The sequence below is a fragment of the Myotis nattereri genome, assembly GCF_964212035.1.
Source record: "Myotis nattereri genome assembly, chromosome: 16".
NCBI lineage: Eukaryota > Metazoa > Chordata > Mammalia > Chiroptera > Vespertilionidae > Myotis > Myotis nattereri.
In genome coordinates, this window is record NC_138091.1 from 43,909,283 (window position 1) to 43,924,802 (window position 15,520).

A 15,520-nucleotide genomic window follows, 5' to 3' on the forward strand; every position below is an offset into this window, starting at 1 on the left:
CCTATTTTCATAATCATTTCACAATTATGTAAGCCAAACCATTATGCTGAAACTTTAAACTTATACATATGTCAGTTATATCTCAGTAGAATGGGGGGGGGGGTGTTCTTGTGACAGATGAAGGTGGCCTGGACAAGCTCAGTTGGGGTGGAGAGAAAGGAGCATTTTTTTTGATAAACATGTAGATTTTAAATGATCTTCTAGACAAAGTGCTCATTAACCTAAAGATGAAATGGGGATGACTTGAGTGAGCAGGTAGATAATGGTGCCATCAGCTGAAAGGAGATGAGAAGGGCGGAGGAGGCATTCAAGGTGAGAGGATGAGTTTTGTTTTGGAGACAGGAAGTTTGGTGGGTTGAGGCCACCCACCATCCCCTTGTTTGAAGTGAGGTAGTCTCTAATGTGTCCCAGAATGAACAAGGTCTTTGGGATTAGAAGGTCACTGGAGGTTTAAGTCCTAATTCTGGCAGTTGAGTGATCCTGTACACACACTATTACTGCATTTAAGTGTTGTTTTGAAAATCCCCATAACTGTATCTTTTTCCCTAGCTCTGTGCTGTCAGATGCTGTCATCACCAGCACATGTGGCTCTGGAGCTCCTGAAATGTGGCTAGTCTGAATTGAGATGTGCTGTAAGTGTAAAGTACACACCGATTTCAAAGATGTGTTACCCAAGAAAGACTGCAGAATATCTCATTAATAACATATTTATGTTGACTATATGTTGAAGTGATTATTTTGGATATATTGGGTTAAATAAAAATCTATTAGAGTTCATTTCAATTTTATTTTTACCTTTTTTTCAAATGCAGTGACAATTGAGTAAAGACTGAAAGAATGAAGGAGAGAGCCACGTGGAGCTCTGGGGTAGAAGGAGCAGCAAGTAAAGGCCAGATGTGTCTCTTGTTGGGAGCTAGCAAGGAGGTGGGTGTGGCTGGAGCAGCGGGAGTCAAGGTTGAGAAGAGGTGGAGATGAGGTCAGCAGGGTATCCCAGGATAGATTCTGTAGGGTCTTATAGATGTTGGCTTTTACTGCGGGTGAAATGGGAAGCTAGTGGATTTTTTTTTTTATTTTTTTTTAAATTAAATCTTTATTGTTCAGATTATTACATTTGTTCCTCTTTTTCCCCCCAATAACTCCCCTCCTCCCAGTTCCCGCCCCACCCTCCACCCTCACTCCCCACCCACTGTCCTCATCCATAGGTGCACGATTTTTGTCCAGTCTCTTCCCGCATCTCCCACACCCCTTTCCCCCCCAAGAATAGTCAGTCCATTCCCTTTCTATGTCCCTGATTCTATTATAATCACCAGTTCATTCTGTTCATCGGATTATTTATTCACTTGATTCTTAGATTCACTTGTTGATAGATGCATATTTGTTGTTCATAATTTGTATCTTTACCTTTTTCTTCCTCTTCCTCTTCTTAAAGGATACCTTTCAGCAGTTCATATAATCCTGGTTTGGTGGTGATGAACTCCTTTAGCTTTTCCTTATCTGTGAAGCTCTTTATCTGACCTTCAATTCTGAATGATAGCTTTGCTGGATAAAGTAATCTTGGTTGTAGGTTCTTGGTTTTCATCACTTTGAATATTTCTTGCCACTCCCTTCTGGCCTGCAAAGTTTCTGTTGAGAAATCAGCTGACAGTCGTATGGGTATTCCCTTGTAGGTAACTGAGTTTCTTTCTCTTGCTGTTTTTAAGATTCTCTCTTTATCTTTTGCTCTTGGCATTTTAATTATGATGTGTCTTGGTGTGGTCCTCTTTGGATTCCTTTTGTTTGGGGTTCTCCGTGCTTCTTGGACCTGTAAGTCCATTTCTTTCACCAGGTGGGGGAAATTTTCTGTCATTATTTCTTCAAATAGGTTTTCAATATCTTGCTCTCTCTCATCTTCTGGCACCCCTATAATTCTGATGTTGGTACGCTTGAAGCTGTCCCAGAGGCTCCTTACACTATCCTCGCATTTTTGGATTCTTTTTTCATTTTGCTTTTCCGGTTGGGTGTTTTTTGCTTACTCACATTTCAAATCATTGACTTGATTCTTGCGCTCCTCTGGTCTGCTGTCGGGAGTCTGTATAATATTCGTTTTTTCAGTCCGTGTATGCTTAATTTCTAGTTGGTTCCCCAATATAACATTGAGGGTCTCATTAGTTTTCTTGTAGATCTCATTAAGTTTATCGGCGGCTTCTAAACAGTTCTTGAGAGACCTTAAAAGTGTGGTTCTGAACTCTATATCTTCCATTGACAATTTTGTCCTGTTTCTTTGTCTCCGCATTTTGTTATGCTTCCTTGGTGCACCCCCTAGTGGTCTTTGTTCGCAGTCTTATAGTTAAATCTTTGTTGTAGCTAATACCAGGGAGGGTTTGACCTCCAGGCCAAGTGGCTATGAGAATCAGCTGTGTCAGCAGTGAGAGAACTTCTGTCCTCTAGGGAGGTGCTAATCTGGCGTTTGCCTGAGGCTATCCGGCAAATGCCTCTGTGCAGGGCTTCGGCGGGGCGGGTCGCACAGGATCAATAGGGTGGGCCAGAGAGAGCAGTTATGGCGGCTCTCAGTCCTGTCCCCAGGGGCTCTGCCTCTCTGAGTCCCAGCACCTGCTGCAAAGCTCAGAGAGAAAGCTGCACTCGCTCTGACCGAAGCCAGGCAGTCCTGCTTCTCCCGTTTGAGTCTGGGTCCCTAGAGACTTGCCCGGATCTGGAGCTCAGAGTCTGCGACTCCCTCCCAATTGAAAACGCCAACCGCGCCCTCCGCCGCCAGCCCGCTCTGCGCACTCCGCACCTCAGAATTTGACTTCAGCACTGCGCCTCCTCTGAGTGTCCGTATGCGTTTCTCTTTCCTCCTAGTTGTAGGACTTCCACTCAGCCAGCGTTCCAGTGGTTCTGGGTGATGTCCGTTCTTTTAGTTTCACTTTTGAAGTAGTTGTTCAAAGCAGCAAACTCCGGCGTTAACCTATGTCGCCATCTTGGTTCTCCTCGGGAAGCTAGTGGATTTTATTGAAGAGAGAAGTAGCATGATATGACTTAGATTTTTTTAAAAAAATGTTTTTATTGATTTTAGAGAGGGAGAAATATCAATGTGAGAGAGAAAGATCCATCAGCCGCCTCCCGACTGGGGATGAACCCGAAACCTGGGCATGTGCCCTGACTCAGAATCTAACAGCAACCCTTTGGTGCACAGGATGATGGTCAGTCCACTGAGCATACTGGCCAGGACTGACTTAGAGTTTAACAGAATTGCTATCACTCTGGCTGTGTAGAGAAATTGGGAATGCGTTAAGTGGCTACTGTACAGATGTAGGGGAGAAATGAGGGACACTTGGGTGCTAACAAAGTAGGAAGAAACAATGTGAAGCTCATGGACCCCTAGGGGATCTGTGGATAGGCTTTGGGGTATCGAACCTCCTGAAATTTTATCTATACATCTATGTGTAAGGGCATTTTTGAAGGGAGTTTTATTAGATGAAGACTCATGATCCAAATCAAGAACAACCTTGATGGCAAATAAGCAGGATGCCTCCTGTCAATTCCTAGTTACTCAAAATCCCAAAGGGGTTAAGTCCTTTCCTCAGACCTAGATCCCAAATCCTCCAGGGCACTGATCCTGTTTGTGAGCCTCTCAGAGCTTCGGCCACCCCTTTAGGAATGTAGCATGACGTGACTGCCAGTTTAGATTCATCAGAATTGTTAAGAAAAAAAAAAATCACTGGAAAATGGGTAGGTTCTGTTCATTTTTTATGCTACTCTGGGAAGCTCGGCAGCCATAGGCAGGAATAGGGAAAAGGCTTCAGATCTTTGGAGAGACGATGCAGGACACTCATGAGGCTAGTTTGCTCTCAGCGAATCCCCTTTTTAATAAGCTCTGGTCTATGAATCATGTAAATCTCAACACAGAACTGATTTTATGGTTTGGTTTGCTTAATAGTCACACAATTAAAATACGTTGTAAAAAACGGTGGGGGTGTTTGCCAGGATACATATTTAAAAGGGAACAACTGTAGAAAGATGTATAATTCAAATCAGCCCATGGCTTTTAAAAAACATGTTTTTATTAATTTTTAGAGAGGAAGGAAGAGGGAGAGATAGAAACATCAGTGATGAGAGAGAATCATTGATTGGCTGCCTCCTGCATGCCCCCAACTGGGTATCGAACCGATGACCTACCGGTGCATAGGTGGACACTCAACCACTGAGCCACACTGGCCGGGCAGCCCAAAGCTTTTATTTTTTTTTAATATATTTTTATTGATTTCAGAGAGGAAGAGAGAGGGATAGAGAGATAGAAATATTAATGATGAGAGAGAATCATTGATCGGCTGCCTCCTGCATGCCCCCTAATAGGGATCAAGCCCGCAACCCAGGCATGTGCCCTTGGTCAGAATCGAACCCGGGACCTGCCCCCCCCCCCCCCCCCCGCCGTCCACAGGCCCACGCTCTATCCACTGAGCCAAACTGGCTAGGGCGCCCATGGCTTTTTTTTTTTAATTTATTTTATTGATTTTTTAACAGAGAGGAAGGGAGAGGGATAGAGAGTTGGAAACATCGATGAGAGAGAAACATCGATCAGCTGCCTCCTGCACACCTCCCACTGGGGATGTGCCCGCAACCCAGGTACATGCCCTTGACCGGAATCGAACCCGGGACCCTTCAGTCCGCAGGCTGATGTTCTATCCACTGAGCCAAACCGGTCAGGGCGACCATGGCTTTTTTAATAAAGGCTATCGAGGCTGGTTCTTAACCAGAGCGGTTTCTTGGTCTCTCCTGTGAATATCTTTGTGATGCAGCTGCCAGGCTGAGGTAGGACAGAGCAGAGAGGTATCAAGTCCAGTATGCCTTTGGGAATAGCTGCTATGGCACAGGGATGGGCTTCTAGTGCAGGGTTGAGGTCACAGAAATGGAGTGAGGGAGGCAAAGTTGCTACCATCTCCCCTGAATTTCTAGGTTGGGTTTTCTGGTGTGAAGTCCTGGTGGTTACATTTTTTAGGAAGCAGGTTAATCAATTTCAAAGGGCAAATGTCTTTTACACAGAGATGTGCCTATTTGGAAAGCAAACTTCAGTTCTGTCTCTTCCACTGGACTCTGGGCTGGTTGCTAGGTATCACTGGTGACAGTTGGTTTTCTAGCTCTGATGTGGCAGAGGTTGGAGATCAGGTTGCACACTCCTTCCTGTTTCCTCACACCATTTCCTTTACCAGGAGAACCCCTACCCTTTTTCTCTCCTTCTCGGAGCTGCCACCCAAGCCCTCCCACTGAAGCCTTCCAGCTGCGCAGCCCAGTGTGCCCTCCTCCTGTCTTCAGTTCCAGCCTTGGTCTCGGTGATTGTAAAGGAAGAAACTCATTTCCATCTCCATTACATACAACACCCTCTGAATACTACTTCACTTCTGACACCAGACATGAGTTCCCTACACCAAGCAATTCTGTGACACAAGCTGAGCGTCCTCCAGTTTAATTCAATTCTGACACTATCTACCTGGAGTTAATGTCAGACTGCACAGGTTAAGGGCTCACACAGGAGTACCCATTCCCACCACTTCAGATGATAATCAAGGCCAGGATGTTGCTTGTGCTCCTGACTGACCAGCTATAGGCCAGAGCTCCCCCCTCCCCTTCTCGGGTTTAATTTGCTAGAGAAGCTCACAGAACCGAGGAAAACAGTATACTTACTAGATCACTGGTTTGTTAAAAAAAGGCTATAACGCCTAGTGGGTGTGGCTCAGTGGTTGAGCATTGATCTATGAACCAGGAGGTCAAGGTTCAATTCCAGGTTAGGGCCCATGCCAGAGGTTGTGGGCTCCACCTCCAGTAGGGGGCGAGCAGGAGGCAGCCAATCAGTGATTCTCTCTCAACATTGATGTTTCTGTCCTCTCTTCTCTCTGAAATCAATAAAAAATACATATTTTTTTTAAAGGCTATAACTCAGGAATAGCCAGATGTCAGAGATGCAAATGGCAAGGTCTGTAGGAAGGGGCACAGAGCAACTCTGCATGTTCACCACCCAGAAGCTCTTACACCCCATGCTTTTGGGGTTTTAAGGAGGCTCATCATGCAGGCATGATTGTTTAAATCATTGGCCATTGGTGATTGGACTCAATCTCTAGCGCCCTCCCCTCCCCAGAGGGAGGTGGTGGTGGTGGGCTGAAAGTTCTAACCCTCTAATCAGACAGTTTTCACTGGCAACCAGCACCCACCCATAGGGGCTTTCCAAAGGTCACCTCATTAACATAAACTCCAGTGTGGCTGAAAGGGCTTGTTTTGAATAACAAATGACACTTTATCACTCTCACCACTCTAATCGTTTAGGAAATTCCAAGGGTTTTAGGAGCTCTGTGACAGAAACCAGAGGAAAGCCAAAATACAGGTATTTTTTATTCTAGATCACAGTATCACAGCGATACACAGGTGGGAGGGCTGTTAGGGAGGGAGTACCCAGAGAGCGTAATGCCCGGAGGGGATCAAATTAAAGTTCAGAGAATAAACTGACTAGGTAGACACCACATAGCTAGGGAGAGGGAAGTCAGACTCCAGACGTGATCAGCCCTATTTAATAATAATTAAATACTTGGGTGCCCAATTTCTTATACTGTTGACACACAACCGGATTCTAGGGTCAGATCTTCATTCATGTATTCAACTAGTATTATTAGAGAGTCTGTACTAAAAGCACTTACATGCGCCCTGGCTGGTTTGGCTCAGTGGATAGAGTGTTGGCTTGAAGACTGAAGGGTCCCGGGGTTCGATTCCAGTCAAGGGCACATGCCCAGGTTGCAGGTTCAGCCCCAGTGGGGGTGTGCAGGAAGTAGCCAATCAATGATTCTCTCTCATCATTGATGTTTCTATCTCTCTCCTTTCCTCTCTGAAATCAATAAAAATATATTTTAAAAAATATTAATAAAAAATAAAAGCACTTACATGCATTTAACTTATTTAATCCTCTCAGTAATCCCAGAAGGTAGAAACTGTTACTCTCCCTGTTTTGTTCTTGAGGAAATGAAGGGTGAAGTAACTTACCCAAAGGCATGTAAAAAGTGGTGGAGCACAGGGCACGGTGTAACTGTTGTTTCCCAGTTGGAATGTTTGGGAAATGAAGTCATTATTCTTGCTCCCATCAGAGACTACTAGGAGTAAAATTTATTGCTGGTGAAACAGGGGAAGACGGCAGAGAGTTCCAACTCAGCTAAAGTCTCTGAACAGCACCCTTAAACTTGGCATCAACTTAATTTTAATTCTTGCTATTTTGGGGAATCCTCTCCCATTTTCCGCATTTTATTATTAAATAGTAGAGACATTATTGGACTGGGAATCAAGTTACATCTTTGTCCTACTTTAGCAATGAATTTGCTGAGTGACCTTTGACAAGATGTCTAAAATGGAGGCTGTTAGTTCTGATCAAATAATTGAATCAATACCCCTTCCCCTGGGAGCTGACCTTTAAACTACATCACAACCAGCATTCCCTTTCGCTTAGACCACATTCCACTTGACCTAAGACCATTATCTCTCTCTCCCCTCACTCCCACCCGCTTCCCAGGATCTGGACCAGCCCAGAGAATTCTCTGCCCAGAAAAAGCCTGCCCAGAGTCCTTTAAAATCTGACTCCTCATCCCTGGGTGCTGGAACCATTTTGGGGCTCAGCTCATCTGGTCTTCAGATGACCTAATCAATTTATAATTCTTTACCACTTTTGGCCTTGTGCGCTCCTCCTTCAGCAACCTAACAGAGGTGATGATTATTTTACTTTGGAGGTGTTGAGATTTGAAAATATAAGTAATGTTAAATAATGATGAGGGTAATAGTAGGAACTTTCAAATTGTTGCCTTGAGCAAGTTCCTTCACTTCTGAGCATGTTTCCTCATCTGTAAAATGATTACATACAAGGTGGTTGTGAGGATCAGAGAGGGTGTATGTCAAGCCCTAGCATACTGCCAGACACATGTAGGAATCCAGTAAGTGGTAACTATTATTAATAACCTGACAACCTTGGTTGATATTCTCTTATAATCACTCTTGGCAGAGCAACAAACCACACACACACACACACACACACACACCAAAAACAATAGCCACCATCATCAACCACCCAGTGTGGTCCTATGAACTCCCCTAAAGGTGACCGCTGGCTCCCCAGTGCGCTTGTAGCCTGCCAAATGTTGTTAGTAAAGTGGATGTGCCGCCAGATGGAACCCCTTCCTCCTACAGACTGGCAGTGCTTTCATTTAAGGATGGCTGAGTGCTCTGCCAAGTGACAGGCAAAATGAGCCAAGCAAAATGGTTATGGCAGAGAAGGGGACTGAGGACTGAGAGCAGCTGAGAGGCAATGTGTACTTGCTGACTCTGATTTCACTCTGCCACTGACTCAGTTTATTCCTCCTCTTCTCCACTTAGGAGGCCTCTAGGCAGTCAGAACTGCCCACTAGCTCCCGCTGACATATGGACATCCCTCTTTTTTTTTTTTTTAAATATATTTTATTGATTTTTTATAGAGAGGAAGGGAGAGAGATAGAGAGTCAGAAACATCGATGAGAGAGAATCATCGATCAGCTGCCTCCTGCACATCCCCTACTGGGGATATGCCCGCAACCCAGGTACATGCCCTTGACCGGAATCGAACCCGGGACCTCTCAGTCCGCAGGCCGACGCTCTATCCACTGAGCCAAACCGGTTTCGGCTGGACATCCCTCTTTGCTTGTTTGGTGCCATGAGGAATTCTTATTGGCTGCTAGATGCAGAGGTGGCCCATTATAGGTGAGGGCCTGTTGTGTACGCTCTATGCTGCTTCCCTCAGAATAGGTCAGGGCTTCATGTGCCAGGAAAAGATTTCTACGTCCTTTAAGCTGTTCAATGGACTTTTGTTCTGGTTCTGACTTCCAAGAGTCAGGTTGGTCTTTTTACCACTTTTCCAAGCAACTTTCTGCTATGTGGGTATTATTCATTCCACAGATATTTATTGAGCTCTATTATGTGCCTGGCATTATTTTAAGTTGTGAACAAGACATGCGAGCTCCCTGCCCTGTGGAGTTTACATTCTGGTGGGGAGAAACATAATTTATGTATGAATGAATAAGCTAATTTAAGATAGTTTAAGTTTAATGAATTCATAGAATAATGTGAGTGATGGGAGGTGGGAAGATGGCGTTTATGTTATCTGAGAAAGGGCCATTAGGGCTGAGAAGTGAATGATGAGAAGACTGCCATGCTATTTGAAATCAGGTTCCAAGCAGAGGGAACCACAGGCACAAGTCCTGAAATGGCATGTTTGAGCAGAAAGTTAGCTAGTGAGAATAAAGGGGAGGAGTGTAGCAGATGAAGTTAGAAGATAGGTACAAAGTGGGAATGCATGGATCACTTTCAGCCCACCTCATGTTTGAGATTTCACTAAAAACAAAAACAATCTTGACTTGCATTTGTTCTTGAAAGTTAAGAAAACAAACAAAACACACACCAAAAAACCAACGTGATCATCCAGGCCACTATTCCTGAATGGCAATTAGTTTCAACATAGAGCAGTTATGCTTGCCTTTCCCCTCCTATCCCCCTTTAATTGGAGTGTGGTCATTAGTTCATAAATAGTAGACATTTGAATTAGTGATTGCTGAGCACCAAGTAGGCTTAAGGGCCAGGGTTCCCGCCCCCCTCTCCCCACCCCCTAAGTGTGATGGAAGAATATATGGTTTTAAGTGACAGATTGACTTACCTAAATTTTAAAGAGATCACTCTACTTTGTTGGTAACAGACTGTGGCTAGGGAGGGGGAAATAGACAACAATTGATGCAAGAGATGTTGGTGGCTAGGACCAGTGGAGACAGAAAGGAGTGGACAGATTCTGGACATACTTGTAGATTTGGGGACTAAGAAAAAGGAATGAAGGATGACTCCCAGGAATAAGGTCAAGGCTGGGGCTATAAATTGTGAGTCGTCAATATATAGGTGATATTTAAACCCATGGATATGGATGAGATCATTGAGGGAGGAAAGGTAGATCGAAAATAGGATGTAGCTTTGGGATTTTTCTTTCTCCCTATTCAAATTTAAAGTTTCTAAATTCCTGGTATCATATAGGCTTCTAGATCTTAGTATTAAAAGAAATCTAAGGTCATCTTTCTAGCCACCATTCCTACCCATATATTTACTCAAATCCCCCCATACAACATCCAGCCAAGTATCTAGCCCAGGGGTCCTCAAACTTTTTAAACAGGGGGCCAGTTCACTGTCCCTCAGACCATTGGAGGGCCGGACTATAGTTTAAAAAAAAACTATGAACAAATTCCTATGCACACTGCACATATCTTATTTTTTTTTTTTCCTCTCTCTGATATCTAACTTTTAGGTGAGTCAGTCTCTCTCTCTCTCTCTCTCTCTCTCTCTCTCTCTCTCTCTCTCTCTCTCTCTCTCTCGTCTTCTCCTCTCCAAAAAGGAATACAATTGAGAGTGAAAGGGGACACTATTCATAATTACACTAAGAAAGCTGTCACTTTCCTGGGCAAACCTTGTAAGCAAAAGTAACAGTACTTAGGCCATCTCTGTCTTTAGACAGGCAACTTAAAAATCTTTAAAAGTTGAGATGCCACTTGACTCATGGCAAAATTAAGGATTTAGAGTTAAATCATAATCTTTAAAAGTTGAGATGCCACTTGACTCATGGCAAAATTAAGGATTTAGAGTTAAATCTCAACAAAACCATCTGCTCTAACTCCTGGCCAGCATGGCTCGGTGGTTGTCTTGACCTATGAACCAGGAGGTAGCGCTTTGATTCTGGGTTTGGGGGCATGCAGGAGGTGGCTGATCACTGATTCTCTCTCATCATTGAAGTTTCTATCTCTCTATCCCCCTCTCTTTCTTCCCTTCCTCTCTGAAAGCAATCAAAATATATTTAATTGTTTAAACCTCTTTCTTGTTCTGACTTTCAAGAGTCAGGTTGGTCTTTTTACCACTCTTTCACGTCATTTGATTCTCACCACACCCTGTGAGGTATCATCATTTTACAGTGAAGCAAACTACGGTTCAGAGAGGTGACTTTCCCAAGATCACTAGCCATTAAAAGCTAGAATGGGAACCTGAACTTGAGTCTTATTTTCTCTTGCCAATTTTCTTGTTCTTCCTGTTACTCCATACTAATCTAGGAATTGTTACTATTAAAGGTTTTAGGTCTAAATTATATTCTTTTTCATGCAATTTTAATTCCACAGCCTCTTATTTTGTTCCCTGGCATGTAAAAGGTAGTCATTACTTCCATCATTAAATGAAAGCATTTTGTAGATTGTAAGGCACTGGGCAAATGTACATTTGAAGGCTAGTTAGGAAATCAGCATTTTTCCTCTCCAAGTAGGGGAACTGTATTAAACTGGTAAGTGGGTGAGAGGATTACCTTTGTAGCATTTATAATAATTCTAAAGTATTGTTGGCTAAATTATGGGGTTCTCTAAAAAGAGAACAAGAGACTGGAAGAAATCTTGGGACTAATTCTCACAATTTGGGAACATTGGTGGTATTCAGTCTAATGCCAAAACCCATTTGACCCAGTTCAAAAAGGTGTAAAGGAACTCTCCAATGTGTGTAGCTGTTTATATGGCTCTCAGATCTAACAAGGATTCACTTGATTTTGGTCAAGACCCCATCACTCATGCACTGGGAGCAGATTTTGAGAGTTTTGGACTTCCTAAAAATTCAATGGGGTTTATGTGTGTAGTTACATACCTGGAAGTACTTAAGCTCTTCTTTAACTGTGTTACAACTGAGAACTCAACAACCTCAAGAATACTCAATTGTTGCCCTAGCTGGTTTGGCTCAATGGATAGAATGTCAGCCAGCAAACTGAAGGGTCCTGGGTTCGATTCCACTCAAGGGCACATGCCCGTGATTGTGGACTCAATCCCTAGTAGGGAGCGTGTCCAAGGCAGCCGATCAATGATTCTCATCATTGATGTTTCTCTCCCTCCCAGGGGAAGGGGGGGGTATATATATTGTTTATATATATATAGTTTATATATATAAGCGATTGTTTAAAAAAGAGCACTCAAATGTTAACTTAGAAAGTTCCAACTCTTTACAGCATGGCAGTTGAGGGCCTCCACAATGGTTTATAATCTACCTTTTCAATAACTCCCATTATCAGGAATGAACACTACTGTAGTTAAATTGTTCTGCCAACTACCTCTGAGCATATTTAATTTTCCCACCTAAATACCAGTTTTTGTTTTTTTGTTAACCCTCACTCGAGGATATCTTTCTATTAATTTTTAGAGAGAGTGGAAGGGAGGGGGAAGAGAAAGAGAAACACTGATGTGAGAGACACACATCGATTGGTTGCTTCCTGCATGTGCTCCCAACTGGGGCCAGGGATCAAACCTGCAACCCAGGTACATGCCCTTGACCGGGAATTGAACTGAAACCCTTCTGTACATGGGCCCATGCTCTAACCACTGAGGACACTGGCCAGTGCTCCACCTGTATACCTCTCTTTAAATCTCCACTGTCCTTTATGGTAGCCATTAGTCACATAGGGCTAGTGTGTACTTGAAATGTGGCCAGTCTAAACAGATGTGTTAGATACATCCAAATTTCATAAATGTAGAACCCCCAAATTGTAAAATATTTCACTACTATTTAAATATTGATTACATGTTGAAACATTAGTTTTTTGGATATACTTGGATTAAATTTATTGAAAATAATTTCGCATTTCTTTTTTTCATGCAATTACTAAAAAAGTTAAAAAAATATATGTGCCTTGCATTGTATTTTTAAATGGACAGTGCTCTACATCATTAACCTTGCCTCTTAAGCCAACATAGAACTGGACCAACCATTCATGTCCATCTTTGTACCTTCTCATCTTTTGAAATAATAAACAATGAATTATAGAAAACTCTAAGTGGTTTCTTTCATACAGTTGAGGCAGGCATGCCCATTCTATGTTATCAATCTGAAGTTGCTATCACCAATCAGCTGACAGCTCAAGACAGCAAAGACTTTCTACCAAAAGCAGTAAGATAATGAATATTCTCAGTAAGTGTCAGATAACTTCTTTAAGGCATATACACTAAAAAACTCCGCCAAACCCTTCAATTCTATCTTTATCTCTCCTAGGAGTTTTTTTTTTTTTCCATTTCTAGTCACTGAAATGTTAGCTCTTCCTGTGAAATTCTTTCACATCTATTCCTTTTCTCTCAATCCATACTTAATCAAAGTCTACTATACTTTAAACATCTAGTTTAGAAGTAGTTTGCCAGCTTCCTTTCCCCCTATCTATCCTCATTCCATTCTACACAGAACATATATTCCCTATTATATACGATATTATAGTGTATTCTGCAACTTGAGTCATCTTCCATACGTTTTTAGCAGATATAATTTTTTGCTCAAAAACTTCCACTTCTCCCACATTGCCTACAGGAAGAATTCTTTCATCTAGCATTCAAAGCTTTTTAAAACCTTATCTCTGTTCCTTTCCTCCATAATACCTGGTCTTTAAGGAAACTAGGCTGAGTTTATGTAAAGCATTTAGAATCCTGCCTTACTTATATTGTAAGAACTATATAAACCTTGGTTATTATTATTACTACTCATTTTTGATGGGGTTCAATTCCAGTCAAGGGCACATGCCTGGGTTGCAGGCTCTATCACCAGTGGGGGGCGGGGCGTGCAGGAGTCAGCCAATCAATGATTCTCATCATTGATGTTTCTCTCTCTTTTCCTCTCTGAAATAAAAAACATTAGGAAAAAAAAAAAGCTGCTTAAGTGATCATCATGTGCACCTACATCCAAGAATCACTGGTTTACTCGAGAGAAACCAATGGGTTTCTCCTTTGGGTTAAGGAGGCTGGTCATGTTTGGCATATATTTTTCACCATGTTTTCCTACAGCACGTGTTTGAAACAGAATACAGAGAATTGATTAGCTGTGGATGACTTATGAATCTATGAGTAGTGTTCCTAAAAACAACGCAAAGCTCTCCCACCCTCCTGAGTTTGACCTAGGGGGGGGTCCCAATACACTTGGTATTCATCAAAAAGCTTGTCTGTTGGTCCTCCTCCTATTAATTTGTAAATTTCAAAAACAGAATTAAGTAAATATATATTTAACTATGTACAATATTTACAGCTTACAGATTTTTCCAACCCCAAAGTATACATTTAAATCCGTATATATGTGAAAAAGTTGGCATTTTAACATATAACACTGAAAAAATGTCAAAACTTTACCTCAAAAATATTTTACACCAATTTTCCACAGTGCTATTTTCACAGGCTCATATTGTACTGCAACAGCCTCGTCAGGTTATCAAACCTCCAGGAATGGAGTACTCAGTATATGGAGAGACAGCACTTTTTTATGCGTATTAGAAATACTGGGTCCTTGAAATCCTATAACAAAGCCCCCTTCACCCTCCAATCCTGAGACAACAAATCCTGCAGTTCTCCCTCATCGTCGCTGTCAACATTCTCCTCTTCCTTTTTCTGCAGCTCTCTCATCGTCAGGACCTCTTTAAGCTGATGTTTCATTTCATCCTGGCGATTCCGCAGCTTTTCCACCCGACGGTAACACTCTATCTGCTCATCGATCTCCCCAATCTGCCGGTCCAACCGCCCCTCCTCATCCTCTTCCGCAACGATGGCTTCGGAAATAGTGTTGACCTGTCTCATGGCCTTTTGAAATTCGTCCCACTCTTTGTCCATCTGATCCTTCGGGGCGTCAACCTTTCGCACCCTCGCATCTATCTCAGGGTCGTCAAAAAAGCCTTCCGGCAATGCTTCCGCAGTGTTTTCTCTCCTTTCCACGATTTTCTCATGGATTTCTGCTTTCTCAATGGACCCCGAGTGAGGAATTACAGGGGCCTTGGGAGGATTTGCAGTCGAGAAGTCCCTAGGCAGCCCGCTGCTTGCCGCCTCCCGCGAGGAGGAAAGTGGGTGTTCCCTGCCCTGTGTGTCGGGCGGCTGCTTGCTGGCGTCCCCCTCTGGCCTTTCTCCTCCCTTCTCCTTCTCCTCCTCCTCCTCCTCTTCCTCATCTTCATAATCAGGGAGTAAACCGAGTGCCGAAGCCTTACCGGGGGTCGCTCTAGTGGACTCCTTTCCCGCTTTGTCAACGTGGGCGTGCACAGCGGATGTGGAGGGCTGCACCGGAGGCACCTGGGGGGCCTTCGGCCTTTTGGCGTCCTGGCCGTCGGAGTCCGGCGCCTTCCTCTTGGCGGACTGAGGCACTGCGCCGGCGGCCGGCCCCTGCGTGGCCTCCTTGGCGCCTTTCAGCTCGGCCACTCTCTCCCGGTGCTGCTTCCCCAGGACGTGCGTCTGCCACAGGAGCTCGCTCTTAACCGGGGCGTTACACAGGGCACAACTCAGCTGCCCCAGACGGTTGTACTTCGCAAATGGAGACTCTATGCGCTTCCTGTTGGTGCTCTGACGCTGTTTCTCCTTCATCAACCGCCGCAGTTCATCCTGACTCACCACTCGCTTTCCGGCCGAAGGCCGAGCCGAAGCGGGGGACGCCATCTTTGCGACCTGACCCACGGCGAGCCTGGCTTCCGCCTCGGCGA

At 43.7% G+C, this 15,520-nt stretch overlaps 1 protein-coding gene across 3 annotated transcripts; it reads right to left on the reverse strand.

The window, feature by feature from the left end:
• Positions 1–1,989: 1,989 nt before the first annotated feature.
• Positions 1,990–15,497, reverse strand: ZNF830 (zinc finger protein 830). Of its 3 annotated transcripts, XM_081110867.1 has the most exons (3): positions 14,193–15,497; positions 6,663–6,847; positions 1,990–2,975 (listed from the first exon to the last, which is right to left on the reverse strand). In XM_081110867.1, exon 1 carries the CDS (start codon positions 15,474–15,476, stop codon positions 14,355–14,357), a length of 1,122 nt encoding a protein of 373 aa, XP_080966993.1. In that variant the 5' UTR covers positions 15,477–15,497; the 3' UTR covers positions 1,990–2,975; positions 6,663–6,847; positions 14,193–14,354. The 3 variants fall into 3 exon arrangements, with proteins under 3 accessions (XP_080966993.1, XP_080966994.1, XP_080966992.1); XM_081110868.1 differs by lacking the exon at positions 6,663–6,847; XM_081110866.1 differs by lacking the exon at positions 1,990–2,975 and having other exon boundaries at positions 6,343–6,847.
• Positions 15,498–15,520: the final 23 nt, after the last annotated feature.

Coding starts and splice junctions, on each gene's coding strand:
- ZNF830 (XM_081110868.1), bottom strand. CDS start 15,476: ATGGCGTCCCCCGCTTCGGCTCGGCCTTCGGCCGGAAAGCGAGTGGTG.